Here is a 20,068-nt window from a genome sequence, read left to right as displayed (position 1 = left end):
CTGAATCGACTCATTGATTCATAACGCTTCAAAGCTTCATGATGCTGTGTTTTGAAATCAGTCAGCACACAGGGAAACTGCTTTGCTCTTTTGCTGTTATTTTTGTTGGCCAATAGGAGTTTGTGCTTCATCATGGTTTCACCGGTATCTATGGTTTCTCCACGGGGTTTGAAGCTTTTCGATGACGTTCGCGTCGGGTAATCACGTCACTTCAAAACGTTCCCATGGCAATAGGCGGAAATGGCGGCTCTTGTGTGAAGTAAACGAAAATGTTTCAACTTTCTGCTAATATATATGACTTTTTTTGCAACGAAAATGCGGGGATTATGAAATCATGATAGCCCCGCATATTTTGCACGCGGAAATAGGCAATTTATGCGGCGAAAGTGCGGCGTATTTGAAAAAATGCGGCCCCCGCATGAATATGCGGACTTTGGCTGATTATGCGTTAAATCACGCGATCGCATAATCGCGTTTTTCTGGAGGGACTGACTTAAAGCACTACAGTCTCTGAACAAACGACACACGTCAGTTTAACACAGAAAGAATAAAGCAGTTACTTTTTTGCCCATTCTTCTTTGAATTGTCAGTCCATTAACTAACATCATTGTCTTCCGTGTATCAGAATAATCCATTTTGTCACTGTGGTCGTGATCAGACGTGCGGCTGTAGTATCAGTGTCCTTGTTTGCATATATATATATTTCATTTGAAGAATAAGTGAACGATGTGCGTAAACACGCTGCTGGTTCATGTTTACAGCACTATAGTATATGAAATATGTCCATAAAAAAACTTTGGTCTGTATCTGATATGATCCATGTGGTGAGCGTTGGTAATCTCATCGCGCGGAGACCGCTCTCATGCATGTTGTTTGAATTGTCCGCTGTTATAATAGGCTGTAAAGCGATCTCAGCAGTGTCCTCACTACAGTGCAACAGTGAAACGGGACCCCTCTCAAACAGTGATGCGGTGCGCCGCGTTCCGAACGTTGTTTAAGCGACATACACCGGTATTGCGGTATCATCAAAATTCATATCATAACAAAACTAAAGACCGGTATTCGGTATGCCAATCATAAAAGTGGGAATTTATTGACAAGCCTTAAAGGAGCCGCCCCTTAAAAACTGATCATTTCACACAGAGAGTCAGAATAAGGGTTGAAAATAATTGTCATACAAGTAGGGTTGGGTACCGAAACCTGGTGCCAATATAACCGGTATGTACCGGACCGAATCAGAATGCAGATTTCGGTGCCTCATTTCGGTGCCACTTAAATTCAAATGTGCTTTCAGGCTTTGGCTGACGCCGAGCCAGAGACAGACATGCTCAGCTCTTGTCACATAGTTTTACAACTATTTAGTGTTTTAAACCACATAATGTTTATTTTAGGTTTCAGACATTTAAATGCTCATTGTCTATGGAAGCGGAAAAAACAATCCTTTCAGACAGTTATAACTTGACTACATGTTTTATTCATATCAGATACACATTAGTAAGTATATAGTTTACTCTATTCTTCTCCCAGTTCAGCGCTCACTCACACTCAAAAAAATTATTTTATGATGCTGTTCACTTTATTTAAGCAATTCATCTTGATTAAACACCATTATATTAGGTTTCAGGTTCAAATGTATTTGATTCATGTTAAACTGACTAAAAACCGTTACTCTTTGACATAACTTGATGTTTTCATTTTGAAATAACATGTTTCAATCAAGTAACCCAAAGAAATAAGACTTTCACTTCCCATCATGCTTTGCAAAGGGGCTGAATTCGGAGAGTAAATGTTTAAATAAAGTGCAATTTGATGCATTTTTTAATGCAGACTTTTTAAAGCTTAATGTTTTGTTATGTTGGTATTTAAAAGTTTGTGTTTATGTTAGTGTTTTTGGAGGTTACCATTGTGGTGAAGTGTAGAGCATGTGCTTGGGGTGAGAACCTACTAATGACTATTAAAGTTTGTTTTAATAATAAAAATCTAATATGGGCATGCCATGGATGTAACAAAACCATATTCTGGCTAGCCAATACAATCTTAAATAATAAAGTCGGTTCAAAACATTGCAAATTAGTTGGGCTGACACTATTAAATTAAGCTGTGGCTAACCATAGTAAATAAGTTGAATCAACCTTAATAAATTAAGTTGACCCAACCTAAGTACATTAAATTGGAATAACAATTGCATAATGCTGAAACAAAGCAAGTTAATCATGTGGAAATACTTTCAATGATTTTTTTATGTTCATTCAAAGAGTAATTTTTTTGAGTGCACTTTCATGTATTTCGACAGACGTGAATTAATTTACGTGATGTAAATCTGACAGATCCGATTCTCTGAGGTGCAAACTAACATGGCGCCGCCCATCGAGCAGTATAGATCAACTCTATTCGGAAAATCCAAATTTCAGACAGTTCATGACATAGTTAGCAAGTTTGTGGATATTTTGAATTAAAAAAAAAAGCTGAATAAACCTGATACAGCTGAGCTGTCATACAGCATGTGTCATGTGAGAAGCATGACGCGTCACCATGGAAACAATAAGGCGATGCGTTCTAAAAAATATTTAGCCAGAGAATATGGTCATATTTCTGCAAAATAAAGCTGAAGCTTGAAGGTGGTTTGTAGCATACCAAGAATACAGACGGTGCTGTTATTACTGTAACTGTTATTTAGTGTTAAATTAGGCCTGTTGTAGTTGGGTTAGGTTTTACTGTGAATTTGTTTTTATTTATATTTAAGTATACTTTAAACTTGTAATAAAGTTTTAAATTTAAATAATAAATAAAAAAAAATCAATAAGAAGCCATTCTTAAATCTCATCCACCTTGTTTTGTGGCTTTTTTTTAGGGCTGTAATCAACCAAAGAAAATCTTGGTCGACTGAAGTCCTGAAATTTTCGACTAAAAATCGACTAAAATGACGTTAGGAAAAAAAACGTTAAATGAATAAGCTGCGCACTGTGCGCAGTACTTGGTAGCCTTGTTGTCTGCCTAAATTAATTATAAATAAACATTAAAAACTAGTAGGCTATTTGCAGAATATTAAATCGTTTTTGAGCTGATTATTTTGCACTGAAATGAGTCTGACACACGAGTCTGTCGGCTCTTACAGCGTTGCATCACGTGCACCTGCGCAATATCATAGCCTATGACTTCCGAAAATATAGTACTATGTGTTGTCAACTAGATATCATCACAAGAACTTTTGAGGAATGTGCAACATAATTTAGACAATTGTTTTTGTATGTATTATAATAACTGACAGACAGTATCATTTCAGCCGCTCTGTGTAGCTCGAACATATAACGTTAGGAGCTCAGCTTCGCGGCTGAGACACGAATAGACTATTAACTTAAAGCTTTTACTCTTAAACACAAAAGGCACGTCCACTTTAATAAAAAAGGAATATTTATTAAACAAGCCAGATCAAGAGCAGAAAAAACGCTCTCACAATTAAATAAATAATATACAAGAAAACTAGCCTTCTTCAATCTGTCTCTCTTCTCCAGTGGGTTGGGCTAATCCAAAAGAAGTGAAAACAATGGGGGTGTTCTGAAGGCAGACTGTTACCAGTGAAACAGGGGTGCTCTGAAAACACCCCCATTAGCAATTAGTGCTTTCCACCTGATGAAATGAACGCGGCGCGGCAAAACTGATGAAATGAACGCAGCAAAACTAATGAAATGAACGTGGCTCGGCAAAACTGATGAAATGAACGCGGCAAAACTGACAGTACAGATCCACTTAGCGCGGTGTTGTGACGCTTCCCCTCATGTGTATGTTGATGGGCGTTCCTCAAGTTTACCGCTATGGATGTGCATTTGAGCCAGCGGGAATGAAAAACAAAGGACCCGCGAGAGACTTCTCTTCGCCAGTGGGTTGGGCTAATCCAAAAGAAGTGAAAACAATGGGGGTGTTCTGAAGACAGACTGTTACCTGTGAAACAGGGGTGCTCTCAAAACACCCCCATTAGCAATTAGTGCTTTCCACCTGATGAAATGAACGCGGCGCGGCAAAACTGATAAAATGAACGCAGCAAAACTAATTGAATGAACGCGGCAAAAAAAATCGACCAATCAGAATTTTGGTCGAGCCAGAACGTATTGACTAATAATCGACTAATCGACTGGGAGATTACTAGGGTTGGGTATCGTTTGGGTTTTTTTCGATTCCGGTGCCAAACCGATACTTTTAAAACGGTTCCGGTGCCTAAACGGTGCCTGAACCGATACTTTTTTTTTATTTAAAAGGCCACCAAACGAGGTGGATGACATTAAATGGCTTTTTATTTATGTATTTATTATTTAAATTGAACCATTTATTAAAAGTTTAATGTATACTTAAATGTATGAATATAAATAAATACAAAACACAATTTACTTATTTACAAATTATAATTGACATATTTACAAATTCACAGTAAAACCTAAGCCACCCAACTACAACAAGCCTAATATAACTCTAAATTACAGTTACAGTAATAACAGCAGTCGTCTGTATTCTTGCTCTGCTACAAACCAGCTTCGAGCTTCAGCTTTATTTTGAAATATGATCATATTCTCTTGCTAAATATTTTTGAACGCATCGCCTTAATGTTTCCATGGCGACGCGTCATGTTTCTCACATGACACACAGCAGCCGCAATAGCGCTGACAGCTCAGCTGTATCGGGTTTATTTCGTTTTTTCTTTTTATTCAAAATATTCACAAACTTCTTAACTGTGTCACGAACTATCTGATGTTCAAATGTGTGAGTGAATGTGTGTTAGTTGATCTATAAAGCGCAATGGGCGGCGCCATGTTAGTTTGCGCCTCAGAATCGGATCTGTCGGATTTACAACACTTGAGTTCATTCTCGTCTCACGAAATACATGAAAGTAAGTGACCAGTGAACTGGAAGAAGAATAGAGTAAACTATAGAGTTACTATATAATGTGCATTTATCTGATGTGAATAAAACACGTAACGTTAGTCAAATTATAACCGCCTGAAAGGATTGTCATTGCCGCTTTCATAGACATCAGTGTGTGTTTTTTGCTAGTACTTATGAGCATTTAAATGTCTGAAACCTGAAATAAACATGATGTCGTTGAAAACACTGAATAGTTGTCATGAGATGTCGTTGAAAACACTGAATAGTTGTCATGAGTTGTGATGTGACCAGCGCTGAGCGTCTGTCTCTGGCTCAGCCAAAGCGCGAAAGCACGTTTGAATTTTGGCACCGAAATGAGGAACCGAAATCTGCGTTCTGATTCGGTCCGGTACATACCGGTTATATAAGTACCGATGCCATATTGGAACCGGATTTCGGTACCCAACCCTAGAGATTACAGCTCTACTTTTTTTTATTTATTTTTTTAAGTATCGGTTCAGGCACCGGTACCGTTTTAAAAGTATCGTTTTGGCACCGGTATCGAAAAACACCCAAACGATACCCAACCCTAATTATAAGTGAACCTCAAGGAACATATTTAAATAATAAAAATAAAAAAAACAATGTCATGACCCCTTTAATTTTAAATGCATTGCACATGCACATAGTGTGATCCTTTCAACTGTACAGTAAGAAAGCATTAGAAATGGCCCCTTGTATGCTTTCAACACTGAGATTCATTTATGACGATAAGGTTGTCCACTGACAGCATACTCCTGAAATACTCACTGTTTGAAGTTTTAACGGTGATTAACTCAAAACAGGGACTTGAATGGATTTAGGTCATGGATTGTGGTCTAATAAAGAACAGACTGGTTTAAATCATGTGAAAAGTTAGTGAAATACCCTATTGTTTATAACTAACAACCATTCTGACTAACAAACTTAAGCTTATTAAATACGGTTATAATCTACTTGATTGTTTCAATTTTAATCTTGAACCCACTTTGCACAGAAATGTGGTAGATTAAAAAAATCTTGCTGGTTTTAAATCGTTGATAGTGGTTCAATACAACTATTTTGCAATGCACAACAGCACATTTTGTAGATCAAATCAGTCAAGGCAGCTTTCAAACGAGTTTACTATGCTATTTAATCAGTGTCGCCATGCCAAACTCCGCGAGGAAAGATTGTGCAAGTTCATCTGGCATAGTCTGTCCCGCTGCACATCTGGATAATATTACAAACAGTGGAGACGTGAAGCCCAGCACCCCAGGAGATAAAAATACTTGCCGTGAACTTTTCGTTTTTATTTAAAGGAGATTTACAGGTAACTGCTGGACCTGTAACTGGATGAATCCGAATGCTTGGAGAAATATTAGCCACAAGAACCAGACGCCAGTGTCGCTCACCTGCACGGTTACGCTGCAAAAAAACCAAGACCCACAGCTTGTCAACAGATGTGCTGCATGTATAAACCCGGTTTGAGGTGCCGTTCAGAAACAGCTAGATGGAATGGTACTGAACGCAGGCATCTTGAACTGTTTTACTTGACACGCCGACTAAAAAACGACGTACGATGTTAAGCGTTAACCAAAGTCCATGTCACGACTTCAGGATTCCCACACCATTTATACTCATTTCCATGGACTTTAAAGTTGTCTAAGCCAGTAGCTGTGTTGTGGAAAATGGTAGGTTTCTTGCTGGTCCATGGTTATTAGCTAGTTGAAGCTGGTCATTAGTTGGCTGACCAGCTCCCATGCTTCAAAGACCATCTTGAACATGTTAAGCTAGTAAGGCCAGCTGGTAGCTAGAGTGTTGCTGCAATTGACCAGTTAATAGACCATAAACCAGACATCTTAAACTGGATTTCCCTTCTGGAAAAAAGGCCTAAACCAGACTAGGTAACATATAGGAAGATATTTTGAAGATTATGGGTAACCAAACAGGCCCAAATTGACTTCAATACTGTGAAAGTCAATGGGGCCATGGGCATGTTTGGTTACCCATAATCTTCAAAATATATTCTATTGTGTTCAGCACAAGTAATACAGGTTTGAAACAATTTGAGAGTGATTTTTTGTGCCAACTATCCCTTTAAGCTGATTTGCTGGTTGTATAGGGGTTATGGGCACTTTAGGCTGGAAGACCAGAAGATCACCGGCTTGAAACACCCAGACTGGGAGACCGGCTTAAACCAGCTTTGGCTTTTCGGCAGGGAATTGTAATCGTTCTGACTTTCCATGACTTTTACACATTTTATTAATTCCTACAACTTCTCCAGGCCTGGAAATCACAATTTTAAAACTACTTGATATTTCCAATGGCCAGTTGCATAAACTGCTTCTAGCATTACAAGCAAGTCCTCAACTGTTTTCTTTAAGACTGGTCATAACTTTTTATGTCTGTTACATAAAGAGATAGATTGGTCTCGTTTGAATCCCAAAAGTAAGACAGATTAGTTGGTCACACTAGTTCTTAAGACACAGTATTAACACAGTGGCTGTGTTTATGCAACTGGCCCCTGGTCTTCCATGCTCGCGGGGCCCCTGGTGCTTAAAAACGAGCAAACGCCACCGGAAGAACGCGTCCTGTGTGAACGCATCCTGAGGAATCTCAGAAGCACAGTAAGTTCCAGCACAACAAAGCCGTTTCGGAGACTGCAAACAGACTCACCAATGGTGTGAAATGGCCTTGGGTCTGGAACGGCATGATATGGTTCGGAAAGAACTGTACAACTTCAGCTGTATTTTGCGACCAGGCTCCCAGCTGCAGTCCAGACCTGAGCTTCGCGGGAGGAAAAGTTGAAGAGCCACAGTGTAGCATTTTATCAGATAAATGGAGGCTGGATGAGGTTTGCTGAATGAAAAGCTCGTGTGCCCATTGGTTGGCCTGCACGCCGCGGTGGCTCCAAAATGAACGACAGATAACAAAAGCGTTTTTTACAGTAATTAGACGTCCAGTCTTACCTGCAATCGCTCCGACGCAGGCTGCCACATTTTAGTAGATGATACGCTCGATTGTCAGGCTGGAAACAAGGATAGTCCAGCTATAACATCTGCTCGCTGGCGGCGCTTTCTCGCTCCTTCTGTCTCCTCCAGCAACACCGAGGAAAAAAATACAGATACGGTGAATTCCAACGGTGCACAAGAACGAAACTCCGCCTGCGAAAACACGCACAGGCTCTTTTCTTTCTTTCTCTCCCCCTTTTTCTCTGTCCCTCTGTGTCCTCCGCCCCCTCTCTCGACTCGACTGCTGTTGTTATTCAGACTGTGACCGGCAGAGGGCGCTAAAGTCACCAAATCAAACTTGAGCATTATTTTTTATGGAATATGCAAAAATATGCACATAATTTTTTTAAATGCACGTGCCCTCGTAATTGTAACGTATAAGCATTTCATTTATTATGTTATGACGTCAGACGTCGACGCACACACGCACAGTGTACGTGACGTGAGTGAGTCACCGGTATGTGACCGGAAAATGAGAGATGTAAATAAAGTTAGAAAGTTATCGGATATCAACGTCTACTGGCATCATCATGTATGGCTCTACGAACATATACTTGTAAGAGTGATAGCAACAGGGAGGGACATTACAGTAATCTTCCCTCTTGATGACTGGACAACCTGTCACTCAAATTAATCAGCAATAGCAAACAACCATCCAATCAATTCCCTATGGACAAATTAAAGGCACAATATGTAAGATTTTTTTGGATTAAAATATCCAAAGACCAATAGAACAGTGTTACTGTGTAGGCCTACTTTATCCCAAATGTTTCCAAGAATGTTTAAAGGAACACTCCACTTTTTTTGAAAATAGGCTCATTTTACAAGTCCCCTAGAGTTAAATAGTTGAGTTTTACCGTTTTTGAATCCATTCAGCCGATCTTTGTATTTGGCGGTAGCACTTTTAGCATAGCTTAGCATACATCATTGATTCTGATCAGTCCATTAGCATCTCATTCCAAAAATGACCAAAGACACTTTCAATATTTTTCCTATTTAAAACTTGACTCTTCTACAGTTACACCGTGTGCTAAGACTAACTGAAAATGAAAAGTTGCGATTTTCTACACCTATATGGCTAGGAACTACTTTCTCATTCCTGCGTAATAGTCGCGGATCTTCGCGGCCGTACCATGGCTGCAGCGGCGCACGCGCACACGCCTTTCCCTCAGACAGATCGCGATGCCAGTTTTGCGGATTATTGGGTTTGAATGGTAAAAAATATGTAAAAATGCAAGTATTCGGGTAAACACAGTCGAATATGTCTTTAGTGAACATATACAGAGTTGAATGAGAAATCGGGTGTTACAATGAATTTGGTCCGTGCAGCTAGCTCTTAAAGGGCCGGACCTCATATTCTGTGTGAAGCAGGGCAGGAAGATGCCAGTTAAGTGAGTTTTTAGGGTTTTTTAACCCTAAAACAATGAATAGTAAGTTCTGTCATATTATTCAATTGCTTTTACTGTTTTTTTGCCATGGTATGGATTCAGTATCGGTATTGAGGTATTTTGTCTGGTATCGAATCAAAGTCATAATTTTGGTATCGTGACAACGCTATTCTATATAAAACGTATTTGCTGATATTCTCTTTTTTTATGTTGGTTTACAAATGTGTACCTTTTTTACATTTTTACTCTTTTAGTTTTACATTTTGTCAAGGGCTTGTTTACATTTATACTTATAGAACACTACTGAATGCCAATGTTGCAAGTTAAATTAAATGTTTTTAAGTAAAATTGTTGAAAATGATTGTGATAAATTAGTCGATAGATTAATCGATAAATTAGTCGATAGATTAATCGATATAAAAATAGTCGTTAGTGGCAGCCCTAGGGGAAGCGCTCGTCTGTGGCAGAATAAAAGCTCCGCAAAATCCAGGCGTCATCAAGCTAGGCCTTTGTTTTGAATAAGAGACCACTAGCGGCGAACAATTACATATTGTGGCTTTAAGGCCCGCTTAGCATTTTTTTTCATGCAAGAAGTCGTTTACACAATAGAGTAGAAAAGATTATGCCAATATCCGTTTGATGCAGACTTTATTTGCATTTCAATCCACAAAAGTTGTCACAAGGCATTGTTTTATTAGCCATATTTAATATTATTATTTGCCAGTATTTTGATACTGTGTGGGATGTACTTGGACACCTGTAGTAGTCGCTGACGAGCTGAACGCACAAATTAAAGTCCCACTGAAGTGCCTTGAAACGCACAGCATTATTCAATGAGTTGACTTAAAGGAACTGTATGTAAGAAATGTATTTCAATTAATCATAAAATGGCCCTGATATGTCACTAGACATTAAGAAATCATGTTAATTTCAAATACTTATATCACTGACAACGGTTGCCCGGCCAAGATATTGTCATTTTAAAAGTGAAGTTGCAGCCCTCAACTGATGTTGATGTTGACATGTTGTGTCATGCCTGAAGCCCCACCCTCCACCTATCTACCAATCACGAAGTCAGTAGTGTTTCTGCATTCGGGTTGCCAGCTCTGCTCTAGTTAACACAGCTGCAGCTACAAACTTTTTGGATAAACAATCTCTAACTTTACGAAACCTAAACGACCTCGTTAAGAATCAGAAAAACGTTGTGACAGTGTCTGAAATAAAACAAGGATTTGTATAAGAGATGCCTTTGAAAGATGGAGACGGCTGAAAACGGAGAATAATTTGAAGACTGATGCCAACGTTGCTAATTTTCTCCTGGACAGGTAAGGTTCATCTATGTTTGGCTAACTTGTACTTAATGTAAATGGACATTTCAAATATTCATGACAGTCGAACAAAGTTATGGATGTTCGTGCAAAGTAACGTTAGGTTAGCGCAGATGGAGGAGGTGGGTCATTGAATTGAAAAGGTAACGTTAAGGAATTGTTTGGTAAATAAAAACGGCGAGTCGTCATTGCTAACATTAGTAATGCATTATCAGAGCCCGTTTCTCTGTCATTATGCTGGGACGCTGAGGAAAACAACATTAGCACGCCTATTATGGCAATGTGAAAACGTATTTGAGACAGTAGCCTAACGTTACCTCTGTAAAAATTATTCCTCATTCGATCTTCGCATATACTGTATAGTGGACAAAACATGCTGCAAGTGGACCTGTATGACCATTGCTAATGTTATTTAGCTTTGCTGTAATTTTACTATAGTATTTTTTCATGTGGGAATGTACTGTCACATACGATCGTTCATATTTACAATTATATTTAGCTAATCGCCATTCATTTTTGCGAGTCATAATTACTTCACAAAACATCGCTCTTGAAGCATAACCATATTTAACAGAAAGAAAAAAAACTTACTGTGTACGACTCGTCACTTGCCATTGAAAGCTCCTTGTAGCAGCCTGCGTTCCTGCTGGATCCTGCAGCCTAGCTGGCAACCTCGAGTCAGGGGAGGGGGGGGGGGGGGAGACACCGCTCTACAGTCATTTGAAAGTGATTGCAGTACCAGTTTTGGCCACAGTCCTACATACAGCTCCTTTAATTTCGAACTATTGACTAAACAGGAGGACAGGGCGGGACATATTGAATTGCTCCTCCCCTTTTTAAAATAGCTAATAGCGTTTATATCACAGCTCTGCCAGAGCCGTTGAGCTCTGTAAAGCTGCAGTTTCCTCCTAAACTCTAACTGTTTCTACTCCTATCCTCCATATCGCTTTAAAATACAGCATTCTGTGCAGAATTCAAATGCGTCCGACTCGATCATATGATCCGCTCTGTGCTATTGTGTCTCTGGACCAGAGCTACAGTGGTTTGTGTGACACTAATGTGAAACCAGACTTCATTCGCCTGAAAGGTTGGATTCTGAAATCCACTGCCGCTTCAATATACCTATGAATTAAATTCATAATCAAAGCCTTCCCAGCTGGCACCTTGACATCACATTGACATCAACACATTGACGTCAATATGACTTTCATTCTAGACCTATTTCGTGACGTAATTTTGACATCAATGTTTGCTGTCATATTGATGTTAAATTGACATCAAATGCTCACTGGGTTAATCAATATTTATCTTTCTATTTTATTATAATACTTTTTTTAATGATTCTTTCCAGTTATGATTTTGCTTAATCAATAGGACTTAATCAATGTTTCTTCCTTTATATTTTCTAAAGTTTGTATTTGGTTTCTGAGCGGTGACTGAGGGTCTGTCCTAGGAATGTGTGATGTGTCACTAAACATTTGATTTCAGTCGTGTGTTTGGATTTTGGAGGTATCACACACTCTTAACCTGACAGGAATGCAGTAACAGTGCTTGCTCACTTAGCCTGCCTTCCAGATATGAAATATGGATTTGTCTTTCATTTTATGTTTTATTTATTTCATTTTATTTTTCCTTTTCCTGAAACCCTAAAGAATTGTATGAATATGGCCTGTACTATTCTCTGTACTTCTTTCTGAGGAGAGAATGTTTATCAGCATGTTTTGGTAAATGTGTCCTGTTGATAGTGAGCTCAGGCCTCTTCGACCCTGAAGAAGATGTTATTCTCTAGTATTTGTGTGTGTGTGTGTTCTAATAATAATAATAAACTTTATATTCTATAGCACCTTTAAAGTTACATCTCAAAGCGCTTCACATAAACATTATGGACAGTATAGAATACAATAAAACAATATAAAATACATTAAAAAAGTTGAGTCACTTATATGCTAGCCTAAAGAAAGTGGGTTTTAAGCAGAGATTTAAAAACACAGAAGGAGTAAGCCTGTCTTATCTCATTAGGAAGAGCATTCCATAGTTTTGGAGCTTGGGAAGAGAAGGCCTGGTCACCCAAAGAACGTAAACGTGTATGAGGCACAACTAAAAAACCAGAATCAGATGAACGAAGACAATGTCCCGGGGTGTATATAGTTACAAGGTCGGACAGATATTGTGGCGCCAGACCGTGCAAGGCCTTATAGGTGAGCATAAGAATTTAAACCTTTATACGAAACCTGACAGGGAGCCAGTGCAAGGACTCCAAGATAGGAGTGATGTGCTCACTTGTCCTGGACCTTGTCAGGATGCGGGCTGCTGAATTTTGTACATACTATAGTTTGTTTAATGTAGATTTCGACACTCCGCAAGTAGCACATTACAATAATCAATGCGAGAGAAAACAAACGAATTGATCAGTTTTTCAGCTACTGAAAATGATAGCATGGGGCGCAATCGTGCAATATTTCTCAGATGAAAAAATGAAATTTTGACCATATTCTGGACATGGGGATCGAAAGTTAAATTTTCATCAATTATCACACCCAAAAATTTTTATTTTGTCTGAAACTCCAAGGCGGTACCCTCCAACATGAATGTGTCTGTGTTAACTTTGACAATTTGTTGGGGTGAGCCAATAAGCATTATCTCAGTCTTATTGCTATTTAGGCAAAGAAAATTTTGAGACATCCAGATTTTTATCTCCGAGATACAATGTTCAAGGAATGCAACAGCTGTATTATCACCTGGTTTAGAATGAATGTAGATTTGGGTGTCATCTGCGTAAAAATGATATTTAAGACCCAATGATCTAAGAAGTTGTCCCAGGGGAAAAATGTACATACTAAAAAGTAATGGACTCAACACAGATCCCTGGGGATCTGTGTTGGAGCGATGGGGCAACTCTGGATGCCACCCCAGACCCTAAGACGCCTCTCCATGGCCTCCGAGGTCATCATTGATCTAAATCTAGAGATTGTGTGGCAACTATTTTGACTCCTATCTATCCATGTGTGGAAAATTGCTTAGGTTTTATGTTTTCTCAACCAATCAGAGTAGTCCACTTGTTAGCCATGATGTAACTACTGCCCTTGAAAATATTATAATTGGGGCAGAAAATTGTGTGTAAGGTAGAGTCTGGCTTGCGACCTCCTCGTGAGACTCTGACGCTGACTCTTACCGATAAAACTGCAAACTATTCTTCAGTAAATTCTCTTCATTTTATTGAACAACCTGACTCCTGGTCTTCTTTCAACATATCTGGTCTCTGGGTCTTAAACTGTTATCCCAACACGCCCCAATGGAAAGCATATTTACACTGTCATTCCCTATCCCCTACATAGTGCACTATGTGCCATTCAGAAAATAGTGAATGTGTGAACCGATTTCAGCTGCAGCTTCAGCGTTTATTTATAATGTAGGGGGCGGGGAGTCAGATTCTAGAGAGCATTTGATTGGACAGAAAACCTGATGTGAAGTTGAAGTTGAGTCATCAAAATCATTCATCCATAATGGCGGAAGTGAGAGACTGCAAGATTTGAACGCTTATATCTTCTAAAAGTGAATTTTGTCATTTTTTTGGAGAACACTAACATATTCATACTAAAAGCCAAAAAAAATTAAATTTGGATTTCATGGGGACTTTAAGAGCTGCTTTGTTATTGACAAATGATAGAAGTCATTTGGAGGTTTTGTTTCCTACAGTGGATTGTAGGTAAATATCCACCTTTCAATTTACCTTTTTGCAAAACCGATTGATAAAAAAGAGTGAATCATTTATAAATGTGGCATAGCTACTTCTGATTCTAAACATAAATCACATATGACTTTTATTGTTAAAATATTATCAGAGCCTGGTCGCATATCGGTTATCTCCACTGACACACAAGGACTTATCAGTACTTTAGGCTAATATTTTTCAGTGATAGGGTAGAGCAAAGCTCCTGATTTTAGAAGAACATCTTTGTGATATGAAAAATGCAAAGAGATATGTATATTTATTACCCTTATTGGCCCCACTTTATATTAGGTGGCCTTAACTACTATGTACTTACATCAAAAAATAAGTACAATGTACTAACTGTGTTCAAATTGTATTGCAAAACACCTTTGCTGATATTGAGGTGGGATACGGGTAAAGTTAGGGACAGGTGTGGTGGTATGGGTAAGTTTATGGTAGGGTTAGATGTAAGGGAAATGTCAACTGTGTAATTACAAATGTAACTACAGAAATTAATTACAGATGTAATTACATGCAAGTATTTTTTTTTTAAATGTAAGTACAATGTAAAAACATGTATGTACACAATAAGTGCATTGTATCAAATTATTAAAAATTATTAATTAAAATGTTAGTACATAGTAGTTAAGGCCACCTAATATAAAGTGGGTCCCTTTTATTTGTAAAGTTGGCATCTTCCATGGCATAAATAGGCGTTTTAACATGTAGGCTGTTCAAAACTTCAAGATTTAAACAATTATGAAATCCAATTCATGAAACAGCAAAAAGGCCAAAATATTGTACAATTATAATTCTAATGTTGTAAAATGTCAACATATAAAACATTTAGCTTCGACCTGACATTTATGAAGAATAACTAAAAAAATCAAAAATTCCTTTTCTTCATGGATCACAGTGGTCACTTGTTTTCCAGCATAGCAAAATTTGATTTACATTTTTGTTAGGATTTTTTTATTTATTTATTATGGATGTCACTGCTAGAGAAAATCAAGCATTTATGACCTTACATCTCGCCTACATGAAAAGTTCAATTATGATTTGTTTAGACTGAAATTTATAAGAAAGGTAAAAGCTTTCAAAGCAGATGTCCAGTGAATGATGGGGTGTGATTCAGTGACTCAAAGAGAAGCGGTGTGGTAAAACCAGACCATCTGAAACCCTCATGATGTCACAGGTCAGAAATTGACCCTACCTGTCTATAAACGATGTGTTGAATTGGGATTTTCCAGGATTTACAAAGCAGTTAAACCACCATATCTGGTTTACACCCATAGTAGCCCACACCTTTGGGGTGTGGAGAGAAGTTAGATTTAGGTCTTGGAGATTATACTATAACTATAGATGCAGCAGCACATATTCAGAATAAAATGTTCCTGATATTTTACTCACCCCCACTTCATCCAAGATATTCATGTCTTTCTTTCTTCAGTCGAAAAGAAATTAAGGTTTTTGAGGAAAACATTCCAGGATTTTTCTCCATATAGTGGACTTCAATGCGGTACAATAATGGTCGCGAAACGCTAATTTGATAAAAACATTAAAATGTATATATTTTTTAACCACAAATGCTATTCTTGCGGTGTTGTGAGATGTGCCATGTCACGCGTGACGTAGGCAGAAATACAGCGGTAAGGAAGAAAAACTCCATCTCATTTTCTCCTCCTACCCCAAAATCATCATTGTTTTTTTTGTGAAGGGCATTTGACTTAAGCCCAATATATACTTCTGCGTCGAGTGTACGCCGTAGGCTGTGTGTTGGCATAGCCTACGACCAGGGCCGTGCAGAGAGTTCTTCAGGGACAGGGGCTCAAATGTAAAAAAGGGGCAATATATATATATATATATATATATGCTCATCAAGCCTGCATTTATTTAATCAAAAATACAGAAAAAACAGTAGCCTAATATTGTGAAATATTATTACATTATGTTCTTTTTAACTTTTTATTAATCCAACAATCTTGAAAAGAGTATCACAGTTTCCATCATTGACATTAAATCCTCATATTAGAATGATTTCTGAATGATCATGTGACACTGAAGAGTGGAGCAATGATGCTGAAAATCCAGCTGTGATCACAGGAATATATTATATTTTAAATTATTTTAAAATAGAAAACCATTATTTTAATAATATTTCACAATATTGCTGTTTTTTATTAAATAAATGCAGGCTTGATGAACTTAAGAGACTTCTTTCATAATGCTGCATAATATTCAAAAATGGTAACGTTAATATAGCTAATAAAGTCCTTTCACGTCACCATTTCGCCAGCCTGCACTTCACATAATAGTCCTGTAGGTGCCGGTGGCACTTGGGTTTTGTTAACTTTGATATTTTCATGAAGTAGTAAACGGTGTATCAATATACATAAATACAAGTGAATTTAACACTACCATTAACGCTACTTTTGCTGCTGCATGGTTTTACAGTGATTTGTTTGTTGTCAGTTAAAATCCATTTTGTCAGTGATGCAATTTATAAAATGAGCAAACCGCAGGAAATCGTTCCACAAACGTTAGTTCGTCTGTCCATGTCATTTTCAACCGATTTATGAATAAGAACAGTAAATTACCGCTTCACTTCACATCGCCCAATGGAATTTGAACTTGCTTTGCCAGATCACGATTGGTTGGTGTATATACATGACAAACGGGCATTGGTGGATTGTGTAATACTTTAAAATATATAATATATTGATTTGTAATTAAATCAACACATTAGCTATGATTATGGATGAAAAAAAAAAATATTGGTTTACTTTTTTCCCGTGAGGCCACACACTCTCTGAAAGGACCATATTTGGCTCGAGAGCCGTTTCCGAACAGTGGAAAATCAGCTGTCAATCAAAACGCACGCAATGCAACCCATAGCAACACGTTATAGCAACGCCTCAACAGAAATTATCCGACTTTTGAGCCGTCCGTTACTATTGTATACATTGTCATGTTATAATAATCACATTTATGTAGTTTTATTGACCACGATATTATCATTGATATTTGTCAGAGAGGGGCACTTTTGATTCATTTTGAAAAAGGGCAGGGGCTCGAGCACCCAAGCACGTGCCTGCCTACGACGTACCCTGACGTGCACCTCTCCAAAAAACGTGTCAATTTTATGCGGACCGCAAGCGCTGTGATTGGTCTGCCAGAACCCCTCCCTCAGGTCAATAAATCAGTAAAAAAAATCTGCGATAGGAGTGTGTGTGTGTCCGGAAATGGGATGATAGTTTCATCCTTACATCTGCTATTTGACACAATATTTTGTAGTTCAGAGATTCTTTTATGTCAGTAAATAAATACATAGATCCGCTGTGAGTGTGTGTGAGCTCTTGATTGTCTAGTGGTTGAATGTTTGTTAAACGTACCAGTGGTTCTGGGTTCTAATCCACCATTGTATAGTTTATTTATTTATTTATTTTCTCATTAAAACCAAAGATGTTAATCAGTGATTGTATATCAAGAACAGGGACATATTTGGGTGCATTTCGTTTTGTGATTTCAACGGATTGAATAAAATCTCCGCAATGGCAATCGATTGAAGCTCTTGTCTGTGCACGAGCCACCGACACTGAAAACAGCGCCACGAGCTCTGCATGATTTCAAAAACGCTTTCCAGCGTCAGATCGCCTCTTATTTAACTCTACTAATCAACTAGAGATGCTTATTTTGAATTAGATACAACAACTCAAGCTGCTAGAATCACTGCTGCTGCTACTCCGACAGTGTACAAAACAAGCTTCTTCTTCTTCTGCCTTGATACTGTGAGTTACACCATCAACATGCCCGTGGACACTGCCTACTAGCGGCCTGCATGTGTAATTGCAAATTGACGCGGACAACAACGCAGAAGTATAAATGAACCGACGCTTGTTACTTGCGGCGTAGATACGCCGTAAGTCTGACACAGAAGTATAAATCAGCCTTTAGTCTTTGCATGTTTGCATTGTCAACACTTGATATGTACTTTCGCCTGTCCCGCGTGACCTTTCCAACGTGATTATGTAATGCATTGCGCATCACAGAGCAGCGCAAGACAAACATTTGTGGTTAAAATGTTTTTTTTTATAAAACGACAATCATTTCGCTAGACAAGACCCTTATTTCTCGTATAGAGCTCTTTGAAGCTGCATTGAAACTGCAATTTGGACCTTCAACCTGTTGTACCCCATTGAAATCCACTATATGGAGAAACATCTTGGAATGTTTTCCTCAAAAACCTTAATTTATTTTTGACTGAAGAAAGAAAGTCATGAACATCTTGGATGACGTGGGGGTAAGTAAATTATCAGGAAATTTTTATTCTGAAGTGAACTACTTTAAAGAAACACTCCACTTTTTTTTAAAATAGGCTCATTTTCCGTCTCCCCTAGAGTTAAACAGTTGAGTTTTACCGTTTTCGAATCCATTCAGCCGATCTCTGTGTCTGGCAGTAGCACTTTTAGCATAGCTTAGCATAGATCATTGAATCTGATTAGACCGTTAGCATCTCGCTCAAAAATAACCAAAGAGTTTTGATATTTTTCCAATTTAAAACTTGAAACTTCTGTAGTTACATCGTGTACTAAGACAAATGAAAAATTACGAATTTCTGGGCCAATATGGCCAGGAACTATACTCTCATTCCTGCGTAATAATCAAGGAACTTTGTGCCATATCGGCCTAGAAAATCACTTGGTACAAGATGTAACTACAGAAGTGTCAAGTTTAAATAGGAAAAATATCGAAACTCTTTGGTAATTTTTGAGCGAGATGCTAATGGTCTAATCAGATTCAATGATCTATGCTAAGCTATGCTAAAAGTGTTCCCACCAGACCCGGAGATCGGCTGAATGGATTCGAAAACTCAACTGTTTAACTCTAGGGGAGTTACAAAATGAGCCTATTTTCAAAAAAAGTGGAGTGTTCCTTTAAAAGTTCATAAGCATTATTACTGGGTGTAATATCTTCTATACTATATGTAGCTGAACAAAGGCATTCATCTCTGTTCTGAACCAGAAACTGCTTATAGTAGACATCCGCATAGAAAAGAGCAAAGAGAGAGGTCAAATAAACACTTGAGGGGGTCAAAGGTGACCTTAGTCTTTCTCCGAGGTCAAAGCCATCAAAAGTGTGTCCTTTCCTCCCGGGTGACTTCTGAGTGGCCAGAGCGTCATCGTGGTTCTTCATTCTTACAGATGTTTACTTTGAGAACATCTGGAGCCCACACAAGGTCACTGAAGGGTTTAGGACATCGTTTGAACTCCATATAAGGCCACGGCCAGCTGGGGGACATTCCATGTGCAGACAGTCAAAGGCATTCCGGCTGTGGAAAACACATCCTCTCGTACCGTCTGAGTGTGTGTGTGTTTCTCATCTTGAGACATGAGACACGATTGCAACACTGAATGGTTTTGCAAATGTCAAGTTTCATTGTGCAGTATACACAGAAAATGCTTATGAGTTTGGACTGTTTTTGGAGAGATAAAGTGTTTGTGTGTGCGTATGAGACTTACCGTCTGTTCTTTGGATTAAAGAGAACACTTCTGACGTGTGCGGTATCTTGCAAAACGTCTTGTTCCCTGTGATTGGAAGTTACACATAGTGCTCCCTTATCTACAACTATGTAGCAGTCACTTACATACCACAGTGAGTAATTCAGATTTCATTACGAGTAACATCCATCATGATGTGTATTCTATCTCATTTACTGTTATTACATGTTAAACATTCAAGCATTGAACAGGCTTT

General features: G+C 38.3%; 1 protein-coding gene across 3 annotated transcripts in view; it reads right to left on the bottom strand.

The window, feature by feature from the left end:
* Positions 1-8,149, bottom strand: part of pid1 (phosphotyrosine interaction domain containing 1) — a 51,128-nt gene extending 42,979 nt beyond the window's left edge. For 2 of the 3 annotated variants that reach the window (XR_013817228.1, XM_079825687.1), the window contains exon 1: positions 7,552-7,627. Coding sequence is in view for 2 of the 3 variants with exons in the window: in XM_079825687.1 (XP_079681813.1) it covers positions 7,552-7,587 (36 nt within the window). In the remaining variant the exon portion in view is untranslated. Of the gene's footprint in view, positions 1-7,551; positions 7,628-7,844 lie in introns of those variants that run through there. The other variant, XM_079825688.1, reaches the window with a different exon arrangement.
* Positions 8,150-20,068: the final 11,919 nt, after the last annotated feature.

The sequence above is a fragment of the Gobio gobio genome (genome assembly GCF_949357685.1).
Source record: "Gobio gobio genome assembly, chromosome: 9".
Classification (NCBI taxonomy): domain Eukaryota; kingdom Metazoa; phylum Chordata; class Actinopteri; order Cypriniformes; family Gobionidae; genus Gobio; species Gobio gobio.
This window is presented reverse-complemented; position numbering and strand designations above follow the sequence as displayed.